The 26,904-nt window shown below is 41.0% G+C and overlaps 1 protein-coding gene across 2 annotated transcripts in view; it reads left to right on the top strand.

Annotated features, from left to right (window-relative positions):
* The window catches only part of COL4A6 (collagen type IV alpha 6 chain), a 174,713-nt gene that overhangs the window by 87,775 nt on the left and 60,034 nt on the right, over positions 1–26,904 (top strand). For both annotated transcript variants that reach the window (XM_063313371.1, XM_063313370.1), the window contains exons 4-12: positions 7,171–7,305; positions 8,073–8,117; positions 17,478–17,594; positions 18,517–18,585; positions 19,397–19,432; positions 20,823–20,885; positions 21,907–21,942; positions 23,271–23,312; positions 23,794–23,886. In XM_063313371.1, the coding sequence (XP_063169441.1) occupies positions 7,171–7,305; positions 8,073–8,117; positions 17,478–17,594; positions 18,517–18,585; positions 19,397–19,432; positions 20,823–20,885; positions 21,907–21,942; positions 23,271–23,312; positions 23,794–23,886 (636 nt within the window). The remainder of the gene's footprint in view (positions 1–7,170; positions 7,306–8,072; positions 8,118–17,477; positions 17,595–18,516; positions 18,586–19,396; positions 19,433–20,822; positions 20,886–21,906; positions 21,943–23,270; positions 23,313–23,793; positions 23,887–26,904) is intronic.

Below are 26,904 nucleotides of genomic sequence, written 5' to 3'. Positions count from 1 at the left end.
CACCATGTTTCTGTAACCATAAACAATTCTAATCATCAAATCCCAGAATTAAAATTTCATTTATTTTGGTTTCAAGCAAAAAGTCCAGAAGTATTTTCCAAGTAGAAACATAGCTAGACAAAGTCTTTTCTTTAATCAGAGTAGTCAGTTTTGCCATCTCAGCCAATTCCATTAACTTCACCATCCGTTCTTCCATTGTAGGTATTCGTAAGTCCTTCTACCTCTGTGTGTGTAGACATCTTGCTGCTGTTATCATATATAGAAGCAAAGTCCCATGTTCAAATTGGCTGTCCAAAGCACTTGTTTCATTGCATATAAAGTTCATGGTGGTCTTGTCTCCTCTAGAACAGAGACCCCAGAAAGGACATGGAGAAGAACAGTGGGTACAATAACAGTCCTGCCTCAGGCAGTGTATTCTCTTCCTGTCCTGGTATATGTCATCTTAGGTGTCCCCTGCTACTGTTAGGCAGACTAAAGCAACTGCTTCTACGACAGCAGATGCTAGGGGACAATGGTGATGGTACCTTAGATGTCCCTTCTAAATTGCTTAGCATTCTTATCTCTGGAAGGCCAGATGTACCTAGCAGTCTATTCTTCTGCTCCTAAACTTTCTGCCATGGTGAAGAACCATATCTCCAAAGTACATTTGTGGTGATGTCGTAACCGACAATGTCCAATTCAGATGGTTTCTGGATATGGAAAGGAAGGGGGTGCCATCTTGTCCTTCACTTAAGTCAGCAAGATGCCTTCAGTGGCCCCTGGTAACTTACTTTTTTTTTTTTGGTAGATTATTTGAACTTAGGTTTTTAAGAGGGGAGTGAGGAAAGGTTGGGGAGATAAGGAGAAGCTGTAAAGGAAGAAAAGGAGAAGGAAGAAGTTAAATATGTATAGAGGAAAAAAAGTTAAAAAGTGACCCTTGCGTAGCAGGTTGGGAACTAAAAGTGAGTCCAGCCCAGGATCAAGCCTGACATTACATCTCGGCTGAGATTGGTACCGTTGGAGAGCCCAGAGGGCTGATGCTCCATTTGATTTTTATACTTGTTTACAGTTCTCAGAATCCACCACCACTGCCATGTTGTTAAGGCTGTTTGGAGATGAAATTCAAAGCTCTGGTGAGCACCAAGTTGCCCACCCCCCACTGCAATTGCTTTTCATCATTTTTCTAGGAGAATTATGTACACACAGAAATTTTACTATTTGTCCGCCAGAGAACTAAAATACAAGCATTGGCTTGTATTTTTCAGTGCAATGCAGTTTGCAATGGGTGAAGGGCAGATCTAAATTAAGAAAACTCTACTGGAAAGCAGTTTTTAAAAATATCCCCAGTGCTGTTCAAAATTGGAATTCTCTTAGGATTTCTGGCTATGATGGGACTTGTAATGGGATACGTGCCAAGCTCATTGTTGACCAAAGTTGTTTTCTAGATTATTTTTTAAAAGAAATTTAGACATCTAGACCATAAAAGAGGGCATTTGAGGTGAGGAAAGGGGTTAGTGGATTGGTGAGTCTCTCCTGAGTTTGGCAGCAAATAAAAGTTCTCACCAAAAAAAAGCAGAACAGATGTTCTAGATGTTCCTTAGGTGTTTATTGCCAAAAAAAAGGGAGAAAACGTTTTAGAAAGACACACCCCTGCTATGGAGCTGTCCTGTGTTGCATCATGTTTGGCTAATGCAGGGTAAGTTATAACTAGCTTTCTGTGATGAGAACAATGGCAATTATCAATAGCCTCTGATAATAGAAGAAGGTTCATCTGCATACAATTAAATTTCCCAAAGCCAGCTTTTAAGAATTTAAGCTGTGTTGCTACTGAGGCTGGTTGCAGTTTGCTCTGTGTCTCCAAAACCCACGTTGAACTGTCCCTGCTTCTTAAAACAAAGGGTAAATTCCTGGCATTTCTCTAGTTCCGTTCATTCCAAAGCCTCATTTTTGTTCTCAATTAAGCAGAAGGTAACAAGCACTTCCCAGCCCTTGCTAATCTGACAAATCCGTGGATGGGATCTGGTATAATTGCAAGTTATCTGCATTCCGGCTGGCCTAGAGCGATCCCTTCACTGCCTCTGATGTTGTTTAAACAATTGGGTTTGATCCTCACTGGTGGCACAAGAGCTTGCAAGCTGAGGCAGTGGGGGAGAAGCAGCCCCACAGAAGGGCTTGGCGCCTGCTCCATCATTCCTGGGGACAGCCTCGCCCACTTGGGGTGATCGGTTTTAGCAAGGGTGGTTGGTTGGATTTCGCACATCCTCTGCTTTCTGAACCATCTGGGAGAAGCAGAGGATAGAGTTCAAATATGACATGTGCAAAGTTGGTCTCAGCTTGAGAAGGAAGTGAAACTTAGGAGATCCTTCCTGTTTCCTGTTCATGGTCCCTTGCACATTTTCTAATATGGATTATTCCCTTTGCCTTGTGCATCCTCTTAGTGGCAACCCAGGCTGACTTGCTTCTTTTTCCAAGTTAGGATGCTAAAAGTCTGCCATCAAAATAATGGCCTACACACCTTCCCTGAAGGGCAACAGTAATGCATGAAATAACAAATGAGAATGCTTTCAGGAAATCTAGTGTCCACTGCTTCATTCTGTCTAATCGTAGGCTCCTGCGATACATAATATATGTCCACAGAGCTACCAAAATAGCTTTGAGGTGAAGCTTGGGTCAAATAAGAACCGGCTGGCACATTTTTTTGAAAGTCCCTTTGTGATTATATATCACTTCATGGCATCAAAGTCAAATGGGTAGGACTGTAGTTCTGTAGCAGGGCATCTGCATCCACGCAGAAGGTATCCTTAGCATCTCAAGCTCCTGATGAGATCAAGTTGAAGGCCATGAGGATGGCCTTATTCTACCAGAGGAAAGATCATATGGGAGTAATGGAGCTGTTAACAGCTTATTCTGTAATTGTGCAAAACACTTCCTTATAGGTACAACAAGCATATTAGGTTAGTGGGTGCCGTGTGTGTCCTTGAACCACAGGTCCCATTTGAGAGGGTTTGGGCCCACATGCTTTTGAGGGGCTCCATATCAACCCAGGAGCAAAATTCACTTTGAGAAGTCTTCACGGTCACATAAGCTCCAGGTTGAGAAATGGAGGTGGAAGGACACAGCTATCTGGCAATAAATGGAAACTAAGGAATTTAGGGGGCCCTCCAAACTCTGGGCCCAGGTTGATATTCCATAATGCAATCCAAACAGCACCACTTTGACTGGCTTCAGACAACATGTGGGACCAAGGTAAGTGGTTTGCTGGTTTGTTGGTTGGGTAAGAGGCTGTCGTTTTAAGCCAGAATCTGCTTTATTTCTTGGGGCAAATCTTCCTTTATTTTGCAATATTTATATTTATTTATTTTATAATATTTATAGTTTGCCCCAACCCAAACAGCCTCTGGGTGGGGTATAGCAAGATCAGAACCAAAAAACATAATGTAAAACCAGTCCATCCTCCAGGAAATAAAGCCAGACTGCTCACTTGAGGGAATGATATTCAAGGCAAAACTGAAATACTTTGGCCACATAATGAGAAGACAGGACACCCTGGAGAAGATGCTGATGCTAGGGAGAGTGGAAGGCAAAAGGAAGAGGGGCCGACCAAGGGCAAGATGGATGGATGATATTCTAGAGGTGACGGACTCGTCCCTGGGGGAGCTGGGGGTGTTGATGACCGACAGGAAGCTCTGGCGTGGGCTGGTCCATGAAGTCACAAAGAGTCGGAAGCAACTAAACAAATAAACAACAACAAAACCCATATACAAATAATAAAACTGACATCGGTAAACAAACTGAAGCATCAAGCACCATTAAATTAACCTTAGGACCAAACTTTGCTGGAACAACACCATCTGGGCTAGGTTTCCAGATGCGAATAGAATAGAGGCCATTCATACCACCAGAGAAAGCGTTCTCTAAAATGGTGGTCCCCACTGAGAAGGTCTGTTATCTGGTCCACAACCACATCTACCTCATGAGGAGGGTAGACCAGCCACAGGCCCCCCTTGCATGACCAGAGCGGAGAGGCAGATTCGATTTTCAATCTGACATGGGATGTGAATGCAGCAGCTGTGGTTTTTTTTACCTGCCCAAGGACTTCACATGTTGTGTGAGCCCAACCCAGGAGTATGAATGTGTGTTACATCGGAAAGGAGGCGTTTATGTTTTGCACTTTCAACCTGGTCTCGCTCAAAGACTTCCCTCCATCCCCAAACAGCAGTCTTAACAAATGATATTTATCTTCTCCAGGTTTTTTGCCTTATGCCTATTGATGGTGGTGGTAGCATCATCTGCTAATCTTGGATCTGTACTTGGATAGAAGTCTATAAGAGATCCCAGGTCTATACTGTACAGTATATTAGACTGGGAAGTAAATAAAATTAAACTTTAAAAGCCCAGAAGGCAGTAGAAAACCTGTTCCAGATTGTTGCCGAGAAAAATACATGGATGTGTTTACGTAGATACCAGCTTCTCAGCTCCGAGGAGACTTTCCTTTCTCTACCAGGGCTGAAATCTTGAGGCAGTGTCTTGCCTAACGCTGCTTCACAAGCTCTTGGAGGAGGTGAGAATCAATTCGAATGGGGAAATTCCGGACTTGTAGCTTACTCAGTTAGACACTGCATCATTATATCAGCTGGAAAGACTTAAAAGAGTGGGAAATGTTCTTCTAGCAACGGGATTAATGTTTATTGTGATTATCGGAAAGACGATTTTTAATAATTATTATTATTATTGGGTTTGGGGCTTTTCCACTTGAAAACATCCAGGGGCCACTTGAGGGCATGAATGCTTCCAGCTTTGGACTTGAACAGAAAATATTACAAGCAATAGCAAAAGCCAGCACAAAACAGCCTGTCCCCCAGAGCTCCAAGGGCAGCTTTGCACAGTTTTGAGAGATGTGACAAAATACTGCCCTGTTCCAAAGGGCAAAGTCCCAGCGCCTATAAAAGCGTTTTTGTGTGTTTAAAAAAGCACAAAGGGAAAAAATAACACAAAGATAAAATCAGTCCGCACAACAAGAGTACAAGAATAAGAACGGCAGTCCTCAAATCAACCTTCGCTTTGGCAGCCCATTCTAACTCGACGTAGAAACTTGGCATTGTGATTTTAGCTTCTGAATTTACCCCTCACCCTTCCATTCCACGTTTCTCTGAATAAAACTGTGGCGAGATAGGCCAGATTTATCATCACCTCTGTAGTTAAAACAGAGAGGCCCAGCTTCCTTGCAGCTGTGAGTTGATTTGACTTTTTAAATCTTTTTTTTTTCTTTAATTTTTATTTATTTGGCTTCTGGAAGATGTGGGGAGTGGGGGCTGGTTGTTGATATCACTGGAATAGATGGGGTAAAATTCTGCACATGTGAATGGAATGGAATGCACTTTCTTCTGAAGTATCTGCATGCAGTGAAGTTTGATATTTAGCAGAAGTTACCACACAAGGGCACATAATGAGAAGGCAGGACACCCTGGAGAAGATGCTGATGCTAGGGAGAGTGGAGGGCAAAAGGAAGAGGGGCCGACCAAGGGCAAGGTGGATGGATGACATTCTAGAGATGATGGACTCGACCTTGGGGGAGCTGGGGGTGTTGACGACCGACAGGAAGCTCTGTTGTGAGCTGGTCCATGAAGTCATGAAGAGTCAGAAGCAACTGAACGAATAAACAACCACCACAAAATGGAATTGTTCCCTCCTTGGACTGACTTCCAACAATGTACAGGTAGTCCTCGACTTACGACCATTCATTTAACAACAGTCTGAAGTTACAACAGCCTCGGAATAGGTGTTTTAAGGCCTGTAAAGCACTTCTGAGTATTGCAAAAGTCACATCACCCTGCAGTCACATGATCATATTTCAGGCGCTTGGCAACTGGCTCACATTTATGACCAGTTGCAGCGTCCCACGGTCATCTGATCACATTTTGTGACATTTTTTGCCATTTTCCAGCAAAAAACACCTGTTGGAGAAGCTGGATTTGCTTAACAACTGCTGTAAAAATGATTGTAAAATTGGGTCCGGTCACATGGTGACTTGACTTACAACTGCAACGACTTACAATAGAAATTCTGGTCCCAATTCTGGTCGTAAGTCGAGGACTACCTATAGTGCAGCCACTAAAACTGCTGATTCATTCTTATGTTGAGCTGAACTCTTTCTTCTTAAGTTGAATTGAAGGCTTTCCACCTTAAGTTCATCTGAAATCTACCTTCTCAAAATTTAAGCGTTTGACATCTAGCTCTATTCTTTGGGACCCCAGAGAACATATGTATTCACTTATTCAGTTATGATGCCAACCAACTCTGGTCATCTCACCAGTAATAAAGAGAACATAAAAATAACAAAATACAAAAAGTAGACTGGAACAAATTACAAAAACAACTACACAAGTGTGTGTGTGTGTGTACACATGCATGCCTTCGAGTCAGTGTTGATTCCTTCTGATTGCCTGAACTAGTCCCTGCAGTTTTCTTGGCAAGATTTTTGGAAGTGGTTTACCATTGCCTTCTTCTAAGGGCTGAGAGAGAGTGACTGGCCTAAGGTCACCCAGCTGGCTTCGTGCCTAAGGCAGACTAGAACTTACAGTCTCCCAATTTCTAGCTTGGTGCCTTTAACTACTACACCAAATTGGCTCTCACTAATTATTTTAGTGAGACCCTATCCAGAGAGCCAATGGCAATCCAGGCAACATATCAAAACATAAAAATTACAACCAAGGGAGTCCCATTCACCCCACCCCAAGGTCTGGGGGAATAGCCAAGTTTTCAAGGCTTCCTCCTCCTCGTAATTCAGTGAATCAGGGAGGTGTCTGCTGAGTCACTTCTGAATATTATCTGTCTGTTGTGGCTTAAAATGTTTTACCCTTGTCATCTGGGCAACAGACCTCACATATCTTTGTCAATATCGTCTTTTTTACTCTCTACATCTTGAGATATTCTGAGAAATCAGTTTCCCAACTTCTCTGCTTACATACAAGATAGACATTCTTCAAAGGGCTTTTATGGCTCTATGTTTGCTATAGCACTGACCATATTGATGCCACCTTCTTCACTCTTCTTCTTTAGGTGGAACATGGACCTTCAGTTGAAGACTTTGTTCTCAGTAGTTTGCTGATTTATGCTTGAGGCACATTAGGAGGAGGATCTGCAGAAAGATTATTGGGTAGAAAAAATAAAACATTAACTCCTTCCTCTTAGGGTCAACCAGGGCCAATCGGGAACCAAGGACCAATGGGCATGGAAGGCTTTACTGGACCAGAGGGCGTGAGAGGACTGAAAGGAGAGAGGGGTGTAACAGGACCTCCAGGTGCAGCTGGAATGAAGGGAGACAAGGTAAGTTCATTCATGCTTTTAGGTTTCTCATACATCTTCAGAGACAGTCTTGTGCTGCTACATTTTGCGGTGCATTTGGGGCACAAAACAGTTCTCAGTATATCCAGGGAAATGAAACTACTGAAAGTTCACCAACAATCTGCTATCATACATATGCACTGTTTTACTGTGTGTATTTCACTAAAAGTTATTTCTTACAGCTGTGCAAAATGTTTGAAGAGTGCCCCTTCCAGAGTGCCCATCAGAACCTGCCGACGGAAGTGTCCAGGTGCTGTGACCTCTTAAGGGCTCAGCGCAGTTGCTTTAGCATCCTCCCCACATCGTGTGTACAAGTGTAGACTTTTACCAGAATTGGAAAGCTACTTGAGTTGATAGTGTGACTCAAAAGCAAAGGAAGACTCTTCTCTGTGTTTGTTTAACCAGGATCTCTTTATCTATTAATCGATGAAGCTCTGCTCTCACTTTAGTTTACAGTACTGCTGGATTATGGATGGTTTTAAAGGGTTCACAGACTTTCTCTTGCCACTGTGTTTGACATCTCGGTAGCCCACCCACTGTCAGAGAATCTCAGAAACCATCTCCATAAAGAGTTAGTCATGACTGGAAACCAAAATGCAACTAGAATAACACAAAAACATTATCTGCAGCAAGTACATCCCTGATTTTAAACCCATCATTGTTCTGGGCTAGCATGCCTCATGAACTGGACTTGCAGCTGTTTTATTAAAAAGGCAAACACTCAATTGTATTCCTTTTTGTCCTTTTAGGGCCCAATGGGTGTTCCTGGATTTCCTGGAATTTATGGAGTTCCGGTAAGTCTCTCTGGATTCCCCAGGACTTAAGTGCACAAAGCGTCTCTCTTAGTGTGGCTTTTGGCCACCATGAGTAAGCATGGTTCTGGATTTGAACTCAAATACATGTTTTCATTGTCCTTGACTGATGGTGCTACTGGCTAGTCCAACAAAAAATGCCATGGTGAAGGTGATCGTATGAAGTTGGTAGGGCAGCTATTCGTTCTACTACAAGGAGATATTCCTTTGCTACTGGGTGAAGTAGGAGAGGAACCCTCACCCACTCAGTAGTGCAGCTAGGTCTGGGGGAAGAGGCAAAGAGAGTGTGAGAAAGCAAATGTTAGGACTTCGTTTGAGAGAACTAAAGATTGTTGGGAGAAAGAAGGAAGAACACAAAATCGGTTTATTTGATCAAGGTTAGCATAAATGGGTTGCTATTTTTGGTACTGTTTCATGGATTTTTGTTGATCAAGATTGTATGATGATGTTTTAAAGATTTCGTTTATCTGAAGAGAAGAAATGGGGGGCTATGTTTAAACAGGAAGGATATAAACATAAAGGGAAGGATTCAAACTGGGTTTAGCAGATATAGTTTGTAATAGTTATATTGTTATTTCTGATAACAATTTTGCTGATTAAGATGAAGAAATGAGGTTTTAAAGATTTGTTTATAGAGAATGGGGTGAGATAGGAGTTGAAGAGAGGGCTAGTTTTACTTTAAGCAATAATGATAAGTTGTTAAAATTTATTATACTTGCTGGGGCTGAAGTGGTAGGTTTCTTCCTTTTTTCCTTTTTTCTTCTTTTTCTGCCCTTGTTTATTTCTTAATTTTCCCCCTTTTTAATATTTTTGTATTACGTAGATTGTGTTAGTTTTATCTGTATAATATAATCTGCAATAAAATTACTTTTATAAAAAGTAATTCGGCTAGGTCTGGACCATAGAACGGACACCGAAACTCCAACAGCCAGTGGGACCCCAAATGACCACCACAAAATAGCAGGTCATTGGGGTTGTAGCAAGTGCAGCCACATCAACCTTAGGATCCATTATTTCTTCTTCTGTAGCCAAGAAGGAATTGGTTAGGCATATGCATACTTGCAAACGTTCAGTTTATTGCTTTAGCTTTTAAAAAAAGACTAGCACTTGGTAGAGCAGCCATGAAGGCCTTGAAAAAGATAATCATATGCCATGAGGCCTCTTTACCTACAAAGATCAGAATCCTGCAAGCCATGGTATTCCCTGTGGCACTCTATGGAAGTGAAAGTTGGACTTTGAAGAAGCAAGATAGGAAGAGTATTGATGCCTTTGAATTTGGGTGTTGGAGAAGACTCCTGAGAATACGGTGGACAGCCAAGAAAACAAACCATGGATCATTGAACAAAACAATCCGGAGTTCTCACTCGAGGCACAAATGACCAGGCTCACATTATCCTACTTTGGTCACATTATGTGAAGACCCAGCTCTCTGGAGAAGGCTCCGATGCTGGGAAAGGTGGAAGGGAAGAGAAGAAGAGGACGACCGGCAGCAAGGTGGATGGACTCAGTTGCAGTGGTGATGGGACAACACTGGAAGATCTGAAGGGCCAGGCTGAGGACAGATCATCCCACAGAAGGTCCATCTATGTGGTCAATAAAAGTCAACATTGACTTGATGCACATTATCGATCAATCAGTGCAAAGACGTACCTCCTTTTGAGAAGTCCATAATGCTGGGAAAGGTGGAAGGAAAGAGAAGAAGAGGACGACCAGCAGCGAGGTGGATGGACTCAGTTACAGTAGCAATGGTTGCACCATTGGAAGAGCTGAAGGACCAGGTTAGGGATAGATCATCGTAGAGAAAATTTATCTGCGTGGTTGATGAGAGTCAACAGTGACTTGATGGCACCTAATCAGTCAATCAAATTGAATGGCAGTCTGCAGAGGGATTTGAAAGACCCTTCAGTCCAGTGGAAGCATCTCCAGTGGAAGGAGAGATGAGAGGCCTCGATGCTTGACACATGTCCTTCCTAGCCAGCTTTTTCCCCTTCCTAGGAGAGAATAAGACTGTTGGAGAAAATAGCAATTTTCCTCTGTCAATTGATATATTTGCACTCTTTCCCAGCTGTCTTTCTACATGAAGTGGTGTACTAATGAACCGACATTAAAAAAAAATTAAAGACAAAATGGAACATAATTCCCTAAAAGTAAGCACCAACATCCATAAACCAACAAAAATGTTCCATCAGCCCATCCTCATCTTTTTCCTTATTTTTGCTCCACAAAGTAATTTATGTCATGCTTCAGTACTGTAATTATTTGTACAGATACTTGCGTTTTTTCTTATTTTATTTTACTGTATGCAACATGTGACCTTAATTAGTGGGACAGACAGTGGAAGTTAGGAATTAATTCTCTCCCCTTGGCAATTTAGTTATGTCACTCCTAATCAGAGCAGAAAATTGAAAGATTTCAGGTCATACCCTTGCTGTCCACTTCCTTCCTTCCTTCCTTCCTTCCTTCCTTCCTTCCTTCCTTCCTTCCTTCCTTCCTTCCTTCCTTCCTTCCTTCCTTCCTTCCTTCCTATTTGTTAATACTAACAATACAAATAAAAATAATAACCACTAAATCCAGCAACATAAAACAGAGTGAAGAAACAAACTGAACATGCAGATTTAATTTAGTTTAATTCAATCAGGATGAGCAGAGAATTGGATGCTTTCAGATCACATTTTGGCTCCTCTATTTGTTTTCATTCATTCTTTTTCTCCTTCCTTTTTTTTTTTTTTTTGGAGAGAAGGCATTAATTTTACCCCCCACCCCCACCCCTGTTGCTTTATTTCATAATAGCAATTAAGGACAAAACCTGTGGCTTAAAACGCAGCAGCAGAATGAATTCAATGTGCAGTTTTGAAACCCCAGAGAAACCTAGATTTAACCAAGGGTTCTGTGACAGGCCTTGGCTGTGTAGTAAAGAGGCTACAGGAATGGTGACCAGGCAGTGACCCAATTATCGCAGTGTGGATGCGGGCATGGCAAGAAGAGCCCAACATGTTCAACATTCAGGGTGGTTGTACATGGGTGGGTGGGAGGGAAACAGGTCACCACAGGTCTTACCAAAGAAACTGCCCACAGATGGGTTTCATTCCGTGTGGCTGCAGCTGGCTGGGGAAATCTTGGCTGTAACAGCTATTGCTCCCTGTATTTATGGCTAGTTAGCCATACATGTACTGGAGAAGGGGCCTGAAGGAACCCCCACCTGCCTGTCACATTCCCATTCCTTCTCCTCAACCCCCACCCCATCCTGATGCATATGTTTAGATTTTCCCACGGAAGGAGGTTGAGAAGTTTGGAAGTTGAGAAGCACAAGTCATAGCATTTCAGCTGAAAACACAAGGCTGGCTAAATGGAAACATTTAGGGGAGCGATAGCATATGGACTGGCTTCTATCAGCTCATGTGTGCATGGTTCAAAAGCAAACCAAACAAAACCGCAGGCTGTTTGGAAAGCAGTATCTGGCATTCACTCAAGAGGCCCCTTTAATGCTCCTAATACGTAAGCCTTTGCCTTCTGATTAGGCTGACTTCCCTCATCCTTAAGTACTGTATCCGTCCTGCTTGGGTCTACTTAGAAATAAGTTTCCTTCACTGGAGAGGGGCTGACACTTAGCTACGTGTGTCTAGGATTTTGGCTTCAGACCTTTCAATTTAGTGCATCAACTTAAATGATGCAGAGCTTCCAAAGGCTCCCAAAAGGCTTGGTTTGGCAAGAAAAGCCCTCCAGAAATTGCCACCCATTCTTATGTGACAAAGAGAAAAAGTTATTGAAGACACGGGGATCCATTTCAACAACTATGTTTCATTAATTTTGGGCAACAGTCAAGTCTTCCTTCAATCATTCTTGATCCTTGGTGATGTCATGCACATCTCCATGTGGTTTTCTTAGTTGCAGTGTGGTGGATCCTTGCCTTTGTTTGAAATGCCCCTTCATCCCCATTCTGATTTGCAGTCTGGGGTTTCTTGGCATTCCCCCATCTAAGTCCTCACCATCCTAATATAACGTTAACCAAATGTAAATTAGATTCAGTTTTGGCCCCACATCTTTCTGGAGTGGATTCAGTACACCACTCAAAGGCCAAGTCAGGCCTTTGGCTGAAAAAAAAAAGTGTGTCCTGTCATAAAGGATTAAAATACTTTCTCTGACAGAAGACATTGAAACACTTGGTGGCTTTTAGCTTTGGAGAGGAAAAAAAAAATACCAAGAAATGGCATAAGAGAAATATAGAAAGTTGGTGATTGTTTTAGAAATAAAAGACGGGGTCCCTCTATTCGGAGGAGATGGGCGGTGACAAATTTGACAAATAAAGAAATACAACACAACATTTTGTCTCCTTCGATCATTGTGCTAGAACTTTAGATGTTTGGCTACAACTCTCATTATTATCATTATTGGCAGTAGCCTAGTGGGCATTTAATTGCCAACCTGGAAGCCCTCTAAGGTAGTCGAGGTCACTGGACTTCTGTTTTGCAATTCTAATTCTATTTTTTTGAGATAGATTCTAGTAACAGAATCTTGAAAGCCTACCTGTGTTTTCCCTTCTGCCCCTCTTATACAGTAGTGAATTAGGGCAGAACCAATCTGATCTTCTTTCTCACTCTTTCTTTATTTCCTGGGCTTAATGCATGCTTTTGTTTTTGTAATTGCCATGTAGTTACTCCAAGGTCATCTCTATGGCTCTGTACATAACCTGAATAGAGAATAATGAGGATTGTAGCCCAAGACAGCCTTGGAAAGTCGATGTAGGATTAGCAGTGGAATTGCCTTCATAGGCAGTGTGCAGCTAAATGATGGCAATCTGTGGCTGAAGATACAGCTTGGCTACTGGCTTAGGTGGCCTCCCGAGATGATTAGTCAAATCCCTGGAGGCTGTTGGCTTCGAAGCTAAACAGTAACTTCCTGTTCAGTGGTGGTCAGTGGCAAGGAAATAACAGAAGGACATGATAGTGGATGCATCTGGTTAGCCCACTATGTGAAACAGGAAGCTTCAACTGAATGAGCCTTTCATTTGAAGAGGATTGTGATTTTATTTGACATTGTGGAGCCTGAAAGAAAGCATTTCCCTTTTCAGATGTGATGTGAGCTTTATCTCTATGCTGTCTTCCCAGCAGAGTATTATCAGTTCAGTTCAGGCATTCAATGCTTGTTAAAAAAAAAATTCCCATTAGGAAATTCAGAAATCTAATCTCGACACAAAAGAGTTCTTGAGCTAGAAATCAGGTATTTTGGGGATCGTTTCCAGAACAGTTGTGAAATGACTGTGAAAAGTTGTGCAGATGTCCTGCACTGGCAGCTCAGCTGAACTTGAAGGGTCTTGGAAGCATCACAGAGTAGACCTATTCTCCCTGAAGAAAACGTTAGGCTGTTTTGCATCCTCTGTAGGAGATGATGGGAGCAAGCTAAGATGGAAGACCGGATCCCTTTCACACTGACCTTCAGAGACAGAAATGTAGCTCTGCTTTCTTTCATTATTCATGAAATAAATAAATATTCATCAAGTATTAATGAGGCATGGCTGGAGCATAATCATGTTAACGGTATTGACTTTTCATTTTAAAAGGAAATTTTAGCTCACTTTTGGGGGTGTGATCCCAGTTCATCATTCAAGAGCCAGGTGTGGCCCTTAGCCTGGACAATTGTACCAACAAGCCAAATTGAATGAAGAGAGATGTAACACCGTCTTAGAACTAGCACTGATCTGTACACCTTGAAACACCGAGCACCAGATTCGGGTATAAGAAAGTGGCTCCTGGATATTTACACAAATGTGAAAGGAGAAGATAATTTCATCCATAAACCTTCTGTCGTCTTCTATGATTATCTGCTTTGGTTTGGGGCTGCCGGATTTATTTATTTATTTTTATTTTATTTTATTTTCGATCCCACCTTTATTATTACTTTTTTTTTTTTTTATAAATAACTCAAGGGGGCAAACGTACTAATATTCCTTCCTCCTCCTATTTTCCCCACAACAACAACCCTGTGGGGTGAGTTGGGCTGAGAGGGAGGGAAATCTTGGGCTGAAAAACTTCCTTTACAAACACATGGCATTCTAATTTTTACTGGATTAGCTTGTCCCCAGGAGATATTTGCAACCTTCTGGCTATAAAACCAAATATGTAAATAAATGTATGAAGAATTGCATATGTTAGTTTTGAGTTGTCGTGGGTCAGTGCTTATGTTTTATTACAAGATGGTGTGTTGACATAAGATACTTTACTACCAAGCCCCAAACAAGGAATTACTACAGAGATTTACAGTATATTTACATTTTTCCCTTTATAGGATTAACTCTTCAGCTGGGTGCACAACATCCATCAGTTCAAGGGCCACACTAACTGATGGTGGCATGACAAGGATTGCATTCTACAAGGGGGTGGGACCAACACCTGATTTTTCAGGCAGATGAAAGTTTTAAAGACATTAAAATGAGTGTTTTAAGTTTTTGCAAGACTTCTTCCCTCCCTCCCTCCCTCCCTCCCTCCCTATCTCCGTCCTCTTCCTCCTCCTCCTCCTCATTATCCTTTTGGCAATGCTCTTTGAGTTGTTGCACATTAATTGCACAGCCAAAGGAATGCCTTTCAGGCTTATGTTTTTAAAAGTGGTACAACCATATTTTAAAGTGGTGAGCATATTTGGGAATATTCAGTGCATGCCATGGGCTACTTGCCATGGTGAGTGTGATGCTGGAGACTGACCATTGGTAGCTAAACAGTTTCCATTTTATTATTTTATACTACTTATTTTTAATTAGAAAAATCCTTAAAAAATCAGAAGTTTGCTGGGCATCCCCAACATGTAGGTCCAGGATCAACACATAATATACTCCTGATATAGGCGGGCATGATAGGCAGCTGCATGATGGCTCAGAAACAAAATCGCTTTGGTTTGAGAAGTACATGGCTTTCCGAGCAGCCCTGGACACTTAAAGTAGCCTTCTTTTTACAGAATCCACTGGTTGTAGTAATTGTTTTCTCTACTCCGTGTGATATGGACTGTCCAAGGCCCTACTGTTTTCCCCCTAGATCTTTTTCAACTAGAATTCTCAAGAATTGACCTGGGATCTTTTTCTGGCAAGTATGTCCTCTAGCAGGGCACTATCACTCCCTCCCAAAAGCAAGTGTTCTTGGTTGCCCCTCCATACAGTATCCTGTCTTGTCAAATGTCTACCAAGTGCCTTTAGATACAGCATATTGGGAAATACCAGTCACACTAGAGAAGTGAGTTTAGACAGGACAATGTAGCACCTCAGCCAGGACTACAACACAAGTTCTAGTCTCTAGGACCCAGGACTGCCATTTTCCAAAATTCTTCCTGTTTTCTTTTTTATATCTCTCTCATTCTTGCTGGAGGTAATGTCATCTCTGGCACAGATCTGAAGATCATTTCATGACTGGTTGTACATTCTGTCAGCTGCAACAGAAGTTATTTGAATATCGGCTATATAGCTAAGCTGTGAGATGTTGACCGTGGACGTGGTGTGGGGTCTGGCACTGTTTGGCATTAAAATAACTTCAGTTCCAGGACTGGCATTGTGCCACTACAATTAAAGATATGGATTTGTGCGGATGACATTCATCCTCTGGGTTTTCATACTAAACGGATGAATCCACCATTTACGCTCCTTACGTGAAAACCCTCCTTGGATGAAATGTTCCTAACTTTTTTTATGACAATGATGACATTTTGAAGGATAAAGAACAGTCAGGGTGCCCTAAATATTTGGATAAGTTTGTTGGCATCTAATGGAGAAAGAATACCTTTGGAGATATTGCAACCTTGGAGGTTGACTGCGCTCATACATCAACATTACGGTACTTAGAAACACAGTAAATCCTTACTGTGTTACAGTACTCAGTTTCTGTAATCTGTAATCTGAGTAAATGTGTGAAGCATGCAGAGTGAGAATTCTTGAATAGTCCCACATCCGTTGTTTCTTCTGAGCCTCAGTTGTCCTGTTCTCACTGGAATTCCTGTTCTGTAAGTCTAGTGTATGTTCTTAGCTGGTGAAGTCTTAAGTGTGGTGTCCTAAATGTTCTTATTAGAAGTCCATCCCACTGAACTCTTCAGCCCCAATGGATCTTCTGTTAAATTTGTGCTTGAGTGCCACATTCTTTAGCAACTGATGCATTGAAGATGCCGGTGCATAACTGGAGGAGGGGAAGGCAGTTAGCTAACAATCCTGCACTTAATAGAACCCATTTACATGCCTGAAGACATACCACTGTGTATTTTTTTATGGCAAAGTCCACTACTGAAGCTATTTTGTTTCTATGCCACTTGACAATCAAAATAATTCCACCCAGTTTCACCTTTCCTCTTTTCGTTCTTCCTCTTTTTTCTCTCATCCCCTAAACCTTTATGAGCATATGAACACTTACAGGGATTTCCAATGAAATGGGCTTGATCCACAAACGTTTTGATGCATTAAAGGTGACTAAAGTTGCCACAGACCTCTTTGTTTTTGTATGGTGGCAAAAGACTAACCTGTCTCTTGAAAAAATGGTATCAAAATCTCTAACCCCTGCAGACACCGCTTAAACATTAGCCACTTTTTTTTCACACACACACCCTTCCTTCCTCATTTTGTTTTATATTCAGAACTGAAAGCCCCAGGATTAGCTAGCTCTCATAAAGTTATTTCTGCTGCCATCTGCAGTCCTAGTTTCAGAGCGTGTGGAAATCTGCATGGAGATGTAAGCACAGCAGTCTGTTCGGTCCACGTACAAAGTGTCAGGACAACACCTTGATAAGAATGTGATTTTGTGAATTTTCAGTATGATCACATCACACCCTTAAAACTGATTAAGCGTCTCAATAATCCAACGTGTGGAGTTATCAGGTTCAGGTATGCAAATATAAACAAATTGACTTTGCAGTAACTATTTATATTACTGTGCATTCTTTAAAAAATGAGGAACTGATTAAAAATTATTTTAGCTTTTTTTTTCCCCAGTGATGATGATTATGACATTTGGAAGGATAAAGAATGGTTCGAGGGCCCTAAACATTTGGTTAAGGTTGTGGGCATCTAATGGAGAAAGAATGCCTTTGGAGTGGTTGCAACCCTGCGGGATGACTGGGCTCATACATCAACCTTACAGTGCTTAGAAACTCGATAAATCTTTACCGTTTCTATAGCTGAGTAAATGTGTAAAGTATACAAAGCCTACATATGGAGTAAATGTATAAAAAAATATACACGTGGAGTTATCAAGTGCAGGTATGCAAATGTAAACCAATTTCCTTTGGGGCAACTGTTTACATTACTGTGCATTCTTTAAAAAATTAGGAAGTGATTAAGAAATACTAATTTTTGCTTCTTCTGTTTTTTTCCTTGAACAGGGACACCCTGGCCAGCCGGGTTCCAGAGGTCTTCCTGGTTTGGATGGCTGTAATGGTACCATTGGGAGTCCTGGTACTTCTGGATCAGATGGATTCCCTGGTCCACAAGGACCACTGGTATTTCTTGATGTAGATTTTGTCCTAGGTTGAGACAAGTGGTTGGGAAAGAGGTCTGGACATTATATCTTAAACAGTTACTACTATGAATGGTTTTTAAGGCAGCTTTCCTTGTAACTGTTTCAAGAATAAAGTGGGGAAAAGATATGGAGAGTCTATTTCTTTCCCTTTTTAGCAGCAAAGCAGAAAGTCACAAATCCACATCACATCAGCTCTTTCCTATCTTGAGAAGTGGATGGGTATCTAGAGATGCATCAAAGAGGCCATTAGATGATCCTATGAGGAAGTCGCACTATGGTAGTGGCTAGATTTATACATTACAGCAAGCCATAACCTAACCATAAATAAACAGCAGTATTCTAAGCCACAATTTATGGTTTGTAGACCACAATAGCTGGATTTAAACACCAGGCTATCCCAAATTCAAAGCGTATCATGACATCGAATGTTCTGTGAACCATAAACTAGCTATGGCTTGTTCAGTAATGTGTGTAGCTTAGCATATCTTCAGAGCAACAAAACCATGATGGCCTTTGAAGAAAGAGATTCTTTCCTAACAGTTGGCATATAAAGTCTTCAATGTGTATAGAATTGATTGATTGATTGATTGATTGATTGATTGATTGATTGATTGATTGATTGATTGTGTGCCATCAAGTTGGTGTCAACGCATAGTAACCACATAGATAGATTTTCTCCATGGCAATCTATCCCCAACCAGGTCCTTGTGGTCTTCCAGCGGTGCACCCATCATGGCTGTAATAGAATGTGTAGAATACAAGGGGACGAATGAATTCTTTGCATTTTTTTGATTTTTAGCTTCAGCTTCAGGATAACTAAGCTTTGAGTTTACTCAGACTGACCTTTTCTCTTTTTGCTAATGAGTATGTTTTGTTCTTGTTTTCTTAATTTCTATATCCAGGGTCGTCCTGGTCCAAAAGGCCCAAAAGGTGAACCTGTTTTTGCCCGAGGAATTTTTAAAGGAGTGAAGGTAAGAAATGTCCAGCCAAAGGTAATGTAGCAGGGGACACCTCTAAGCAATTAAATGTTTAGTTTTCTTTTGGGAGGAAAAAGACAGTTTCAGAAAGGTTATGCCTGCATTTAAGGAATGGCCTATAAAAATGTTAGAACTCTTGCTGGTCATTGACTATAATGAAATGAATTTGCTTCTTAGAACTCCAGATGAACCACTGAAGCTAAGAATTGAAAAAAAATATGCCTGATAAAAGGACCCACTTTTTAAATACAACACATAGATAAATTATGCATATGCCCCTTGAATGCCAGCTGCTGGAGAGCATCAATGGAAGAAAGCAGCCAACTTCCTATTTAAGTTGATAGCTGCCCAGATGCGTCTAGTTGACCACCGGTGGGACCCAGAATGCCAGGCTAATTGGGCCTTTAGCCTGATCAAGCTTGAGGATTTCTTTTTATGTTCTTAATTCATTTTCAATCAAATGTTTTTTGCTGCCAACATTTTGGCTATGAACAGTGACTCTGTATGAACTAAGTCCAGAATTAAGACATTCTGGTAAATATCTACACAGATTGGGTTTAAGTCTTTGATCAGGAAGCCATCTCTCTCCCACACTAGTACACAACTTTTTTTTTTAACACCCCCCCCGCCCAATCTTGGGATGAGATGGTTGAGTTGAGGCTGGCACAAAAGTAACTTTTGTAGTTTGCATTTTGTGAACCCCCCCTTTTTTTTTAACAAGCAAAAGTTCTATATAATAGCATTTCCCTGCCAATCTAAGTTATGTTTCATCTAAGCTGCTTGCTGTTATTATGTTATTATTTAGGGAGAAAGAGGTCTTCCTGGACTGGATGGTGCTATTGTGAGTTCATTTCCCTTGTAATCTCAGCTAAACGCTTTGCTTGCCTGTGTGTTGTATTATTTTTGGCAAAACTCAAGTAGTAAAGAAAAAGAAAGTTTCTACTTTGCTTCCAGCATAATACAATGTTGAACTAGCCCTAAAAAAGCTTAGTATCAAATCTACTGTCAGCTGTGGAGGCTCATTAGGTGATTCGGCTTGTCACAACCACACCCACATTACAGATTTCTTTGTGAAGAGGGAAGTGGAATTGTATTACCTAGGGAAAAAAATTGCCAGACCAGATGAGTTAGATGAGAATTGTTTTTACTTTTCTTAATTGCTGTTTAACCTTTACAAAGGCCCATGCACTTATAGAACCACTGAACCGTTGGCGGAGAGGAAATGCTAGTTAGTATTACCACATTCCCCTCCAGAGTTCCACAATGTGTGGTAGAAGGACAAACGATAGCAATCTTGTTAGAATAGTAATATACGACTGGCACAGGTGTCTAGTACAAGGCACAATGATGTCATGTGTGCCATGACACCATGGCATAAAAGATGTCATGGTGCCTGCTGCATCACTTGCCCCTGCCACAGGTAGCCATGGGGCCTTTTGTTTATGACTAGCATTTTCCCCCACTGTGGATTCCTCTAGAATTTGTGATTTAATTCTCTTACATCCTTACTTTGGATGTAAGGAAGTAACTCCCAGAAATAGCTAGCTAGTGAGATGGATGGATGGATGGATGGATGGATGGATGGATGGATGATAGAGGGAAGTAGGGAGGTAAGGAGATGGGTATAGATAAATTTTACACTCAAATGATGCATCCAGACTAGGACAGTATGACGTATGTCAGCTTCTAGTTGTCTAGCTGCCTTCCACAAGAAAGACCCTTTCAGCACCTTGGCCCCTTATACACTCCTTATGTAGGGCTAGGTTTAGCTGAAAGAAAAGCCAATGGGGTGGGAAAGGAAGATACAGGGGAAAATCAAGGGAGAAGACAAGAATAAACCACAGCAATCAGCTTCCTCCATCCAATGCAGTCCTTTTTCTTGGCTGGCTTTAGGCCAACAGAAATGCTGAAATTTATTTCTAGTTTTCACACCAACTTTTCCATCCTGGGGAGGAGTCTTAAACCTTGAGATTCCACACTCCAGGAGACTTCCTCTTACCATGGAAGTAATCAAGCTAATGAACAAGAGATAACAACATAGTTTCAGTTTTGTATCGTTTATGATTATTACGTTTATGACCAGCCTAGTCATCTGTTGCATCGTGATGAGTTTGGGTTAAAAATCTGGCTGCAGGCAAAACATGAAGAGAGTCATCTCATTTGGGAGAAAATTTTAGCAGGAAATATGACCACTGAAGTTGTTTTGTTGTTTTTGTTGTCCTTCTTAACAGGGACCTAAAGGTTTTCTAGGTCGACCAGGCCCTGCTGGTCCCATTGGACTACCTGGATTTCCGGTAAATTATCCTCTTTTTGTTATGAATTATATTCTGAGCAATCTCCCATCACAGCTAGTTCAGAATATATGAAATAGCTACCGATTGTTATCTACAATGTTTGTTGTCTGACAGGTGTTGCCTGCTTTATTAGTTCATCATTTTTTCATTGTTAGACCTTCAAGTTAGTCCAGACAAGAAGTAAAACCATGAGTACTAACTCTGTCTTTATTGTAAGGTTACATTAACAGAACCTTACAAGACTCCTCTCCTTTTACTTTCTGGGAAGGTCCCTTCTGAAATGCCTCCCACGCCTCCCCTCCTTCTGTGGGTTGAGACATCTTTTACATGCTGGTTGTCCAGTCTGCGGGTCTCCCTCCTGTCTCCCAAGGTCATTCCCACGTACTATTACATCATCATGGTGATGCACAAGGGTTGTTAATGAGGGACTGGTCAGGGACTGAAAACCAGGGGCTTCCTGCTTGCCCAGCTCCTTTTGAGCCAAAGGAGAAATAGCTTCCCTCTGCAAAGAAATCTCAGTGGTCTGCTGCTGTTGGAAGATGCAAGCAGTCTGCATGATACCTGCTCAGTCTCTTAGGAGAGATTAACTCATTCTCTAATCTGGATTATTCCTTCATTGGGCTCAGGAGGGAAGCAGAATGACAAGGTGGGGAAGGATATGACTCCACCCCCTTTGGTTTCTGATCTGGTTGGATAGGGGCGGTTCTGCCCCCATTTTTTGCTTAAATATTAAATATTTGGGCATCAGCCCAGGATAAGATGCAGGAGTGGAGATTCTCACCACATGTAAGGGAGCAATTGGCACAAGTCAACTACATTCATTTATTATCGAGTAATTTATTTCTCTCTTTGCCTCCTAAATAATAATTGCACCATGAATGAGCCACTTGGGATATTTAAGGAGCGACTCGCCTTTCATTTTTTAGAACAGCTCTCTCTTTTTGTCTATATGCCCCACGCATAAATTGAGATTTGATTCTCAGGGGCAACATCTGATTAATATTGTTGTCTTCCAATTTAGGGACCACCAGGTTTCCCGGGCCTCCCAGGTCCTGTGGTAAGTATGTTTGATTGTTCCCCTGTATTCCAGCTGTCCAAAATGCCTACCCATTAAATAAATAGCACTGTTTTCTTCCTGATATCCCTTAGGAAAACCTTTTTGCTTTAAAGATGAACAGAATGTGCAAAGTCAGAACATTTTCTCATTGTTGTGTCTTGCTTGGGTTGGGTTGGGGATGGTCTTGGAATAGGTTGCTCCTGTTTTTTTTTTTTTAATAATTCTCCATATTTAATTGGACATAGAAGCTTCAGTTATGAGGATTATGAATTATACACAATTCACCAAAGAGTTCTAAATGGATTCGGTACTTTTGACTATCAGATCCTTCCTGAGATCTAGGATTTCAAACGATACCTTTGTAATATATTCATTATTCCAAGTACAGGTAATCCTCACTTAATGACCATTCATTTAACAATGGTTTGGAGATACGACAGAGCTAAAAAAGTTGCTTACGACCCATCCTTGAAGTTATGACCATCGCACCACCCCTGCAGTCATGTGATCATGGTTTGGATGCTTGGCAACCAGCTCACATTTACAACCAGTTGCAGGCTCCTGCAGTCACATGATCGCAATTTGTGTCCTTCCCAGCTGGCTTCTGATAAGCCAAATCAATAGGAAGCAATTGATTCTCTTAACAACCATGGTAAAAACAGTTGTAAAATCACATCCAGTCATGTGATGCCTCGCTTAATGACTGCATCATTTAGTGACCAAAATTCCAGTCCCAGTTGTGGTTGTTAAGTGAGGACTACCTGTAATGCAACTTTTTGTAACTGATGAATTGAGATTCCATCCATTCCTATTGTGTCCAAGTGCTTTTCAAGACCTTTTGGTATGACATCAAGTGCAACAAGCGTGGTGGTGGTGGTGGTGGTGATTATTATTTAAATTTAGAGGCTGTCCAACTCCAGAATGACTCTGGGTGGCTTAGAGTTGAAAACCGATAATGAGACAAACTGAAGTGTTATATTGCTTGTAAAACATGATATGATTGCAGAATTAAACCTAGGATGCTGAAATTAGCGTGAGAAAGACAAAGCATTTTTTCATACTTCGAACACAAACAATTAGCTTTAATTCTTCATAGACTCAGGTTGGATTACTGCAACTAATCCTAAGCCACTATTATTATTATTATTTTTTCAAATGGTGAATGTTGATGGTCACTTTTAGAAGACAGATACAAGAAAACACGCTTAAATTCCATTGATCATTTCTTTCTACTGTCCTTTGGGTGGGTTGTGCCTCTATTTTTCAACTGTACCAGTTTTAAAAATAAAAATTACAATGATTTGCTGTTTGGTTTTATTGTTCTGCAGGGCAGTAGTGGCCTAGTTTTCCAGGGAGAAACAGGAGAAAAAGTAAGTAGTCATGTGCGTTTGAGTTTTGCAAAAGGCCACAATACCAAATACCTTTTTCTCGGGCCACTGTGAGGACAGTGTCGCTGTTTCTTCCACATGGTGGCCATTTGTGTGTGTTCTTGCCATAAAAACACACGTTGCATGTCAAGAACAAGATGGAGCAATAAAGAAGAGGCTCATTTTTTCATTCTGCTACTGTTTGGCTAGGAGGAATACTGGACAATTTTGAACCTGGAAGAGCTCTTCCCTACCTTAGTAGTCTACAGCAGTGTTTCTCAACCTCAGCAACTTTAAGATGTGTGGACTTCAACTCCCAGAATTCATGCTGGCTAGGGAATTCTGGGAGTTGAAGTCCACACATCTTAAAGTTGCTGAGGTTGAGAAACACTGATCTAAAGGAGTGGTGATAAGGGCATGAACCACCAAATCGCTGTTTAAGATGCTTTTCTTGTATCTAATATATATATATATTTCCAATTAGGGAGATGTGGGACTTCCAGGACCAGCAGGACCTCCATCTTCCACAGGGACAGAGGAATTTGTTGGATTGTCCAAAGGACAGAAAGGAGCAAAGGTTTGCTCTTAACAACTGATTAACCCTGAATGAAACATTTAAAAAAATGATGCTGACAAATCAGGCTTGACTTCTCACAGTTTCATCAACAAATCAGGTTTTTTGGCAATAGTATAGATAACATTTGACATAACTTTCTTCTGGCACCTTTTTTCAATTTCCCAATCTAACCTAGAGCCCCGGGGCTTTCTGCCACTGAAGTATTCTCCCACTGAAAGCCCCGGGGCTTTCTGCCACATGTCTCCCACTGAAGTATTCTCCAGGTTGTAGCCTGCTTAGCCTTTTTGAGATCGGCCAAGGCCAGCTAGGTGTTTTTGCCTGCTGGGAACTAAAATCTCCTATGAATCAGTTCTACCCTTGTTGACTTGATGGACATATCCATATTATTTTCTTAGAACTGATTGATGGACCCTTGGGAAGTGTGAAGTGGTTAGCCATTGACTTCTTCCAGAACGTTTTTGCAAATTGCCAACCTAGTTATAGTCCTGAGATTTCCTAGAGATCTCCTGTTCAAGTGGTAACCTGGCCCAACCCTGCTTAGCAATTTGAGATCAGCCAAGTAGTTGGTTAGGTACTTCCACCTACTTATTTTGGAATGAGGGTGCCAGAGAACAAAGGGGAAGAATGCTAGAAAATGCCAAGCCCACAGCAGATTGGTGGTCTGTATCTTGGCCAGGTGAGGGTTATCTTTGAGTTAGGGCAGACAGCACACCAAGCCAAGCCAGAAGTCTCCAGGCTGCTTAGAATATTAAACTATTTCACTGCATCAGTCCACTCCTCTCTTTTTTCCCATATCAGTGAAATACCAGTGATAGCTAGGTTTCTGAGCTATCTTACCAACCTCACAAATAAGGTAGCAAAAAAGCCATGTTTAATGTAAGTGAACTATTTTCTCCTTGGTTTGGTTGGTAGCTAAACCAGAATTACGTTCTATAGTAATATAGTACTCTATAGTAGAGTCCCCTTTTTGGGAGAGATGGGCAGTGATAGAAATGTGAATAAATAAATAAATAAATAAATATATATATATCAAAGAGGAATTTCTGCATCAAGTGCAGATGAAAAGCAAACATAAAACACAAAAAGTGGAGCTTCAGTTGCACCATTGTGGCTACTATCTTTGTGTTTTTGACCACACCCTGTGGACACCCCTTATTTTGGGGGGGGGGGACTTGACTACTAGTTCTAATCAACTAAAAATTAAGGTCACAGAGTTGAGTTTGTTAACTTGTGGTTAGCGCTTTTTTGGGATGTGCTGCCCTGCAGAGAAAAGCAGCTCAGGAAGAGAGAGCTTGTTTAGGCAATCTCTCTACTCTGCGAGGGGGGGAAAAAGAAAAAAAATGGGTCAGGCACAGGACAACACCTGCTAACTCACTGTAATGGTGAACACATGACTGAGAGAGAGATGCTGCAAAGATTGTAAATGCAGATATTGGTCTCAAAGTTACTTTTTTATCACCATTGTAACTGCAAATGGTCGCAATCCGAGGCAGTCACTAAATGAGGACTACCTATATAGGATTGATAGGGTATGTCTTTTAACGAGAACCGACACAATCAGAATTAATAAACCAACTGGGTTTTTTTTTAAGCTTCCTTGCTTTTCTAAATTTTATGATGCGACTCTGTGAACACTACACCCTAGGATACATTAAGATGAACATCCAGGGAAACATATGCAAAAATGCATATCTTAGAAGAAAGCGTAAACACACACTATACATTCAGAGAAACATATTACAGAAAAGGCTCACAAACTTCCATGCTGGCTTTGAAGCCCAATATTTGCAAACAGGTTAGAATGCATGCTTCAGAAGGTATGAAAGTTGAAGCTATCAAATGAGGCAGATTTATTCATGGCTGAGCACAGGGCAACACCAATTAATTTATTATGATATAAGCTTTGGCAAGGTAGACTCTATTTTGTTTTTTGAAGCAGAGTCTAATCTAGGAAAATATTCATATGCCTGATACATTTGTTCATTCAATAATGGAATAAATTGATGCGTAGGTGTGGCATGGAATGTCTGTTCCTGGGTGATTTAAAATATTATGGGTTTAGACGAAATTACTTTTGACCTCTTTGTAACTTTGATACTTTAGTAACTTTGGCTGCTGTTTAAAAGAGATAGTACAGCTAATTAATTAGAAAAGTTCGGGGGTTAGATCCTAGATTAACTCCTTGTAGGATCAGCAAGCTTGGTACATTCTTGGTTGTTAACAAAAAGTAGTAATTTGCTTAGACTTTAGGAACATCCTCCCAACCTTTCATTCCCTGGGAAAAAGCAAAGATAAGGGACTGTATCATACGCCTCCAACAATCAAAATTATTTTCAGTCTGTTTGGAAAAGTGATTATTCTCCCTTTCATGAAGCCCAGAAGAAAAAGCCAATTTAAGCCAGTCTTGGATATTTCTTCATCTCAGTCAATCATTAACTTGCTTAAGGAATAATTTCTGCAGAGTTTGATCAATGATTTCCAACACTGTTTTCCCCACCTCAAAGAACCCTGAGCATTTACTCCTGAAAGAGTATTACTCTTGAATGTTTGTCTCTGAGAATGTCAACTTTCCTGAGTCAAGAGGCAATCAAAGGGATGCCCAAGGTTGTAATCATTACCATGGAAATGTTGACATACCAAATTGTTTTTCAACTAAATCTCTTGATTGTGAAACTGTCCTTACCCAGGTGGAAGACGTAACCTCTTAAGGAAACAAATAAGGGCACTCAAATGGTAGCTTTTGATTTTTATCATGTACGATTTGTCCAATAACCTAGTAGCCTTAAATTAACCCATCTCAACTCATTGGCTCTATCAAATTGCTTTGGATATAATAGCAAACCACACTTTAGCCTTACCCTCCCACCCCAGCACAGTTGCAAGAGGGAGTGAGAAATTTTTGCTTCAGTATTAAATACACTACAACTTGCCATGTTTTTCAGACCCAACAAACCAATTAGTCTTAACAATTGCTTTTGAAATAAGCCAATTTCAAACCGTTTCTTAACAAGATCACTT

The sequence above is a fragment of the Candoia aspera genome, chromosome 12, assembly GCF_035149785.1.
Source record: "Candoia aspera isolate rCanAsp1 chromosome 12, rCanAsp1.hap2, whole genome shotgun sequence".
In the NCBI taxonomy this organism is placed as follows: Eukaryota; Metazoa; Chordata; class Lepidosauria; order Squamata; family Boidae; genus Candoia; species Candoia aspera.
This window is presented reverse-complemented; position numbering and strand designations above follow the sequence as displayed.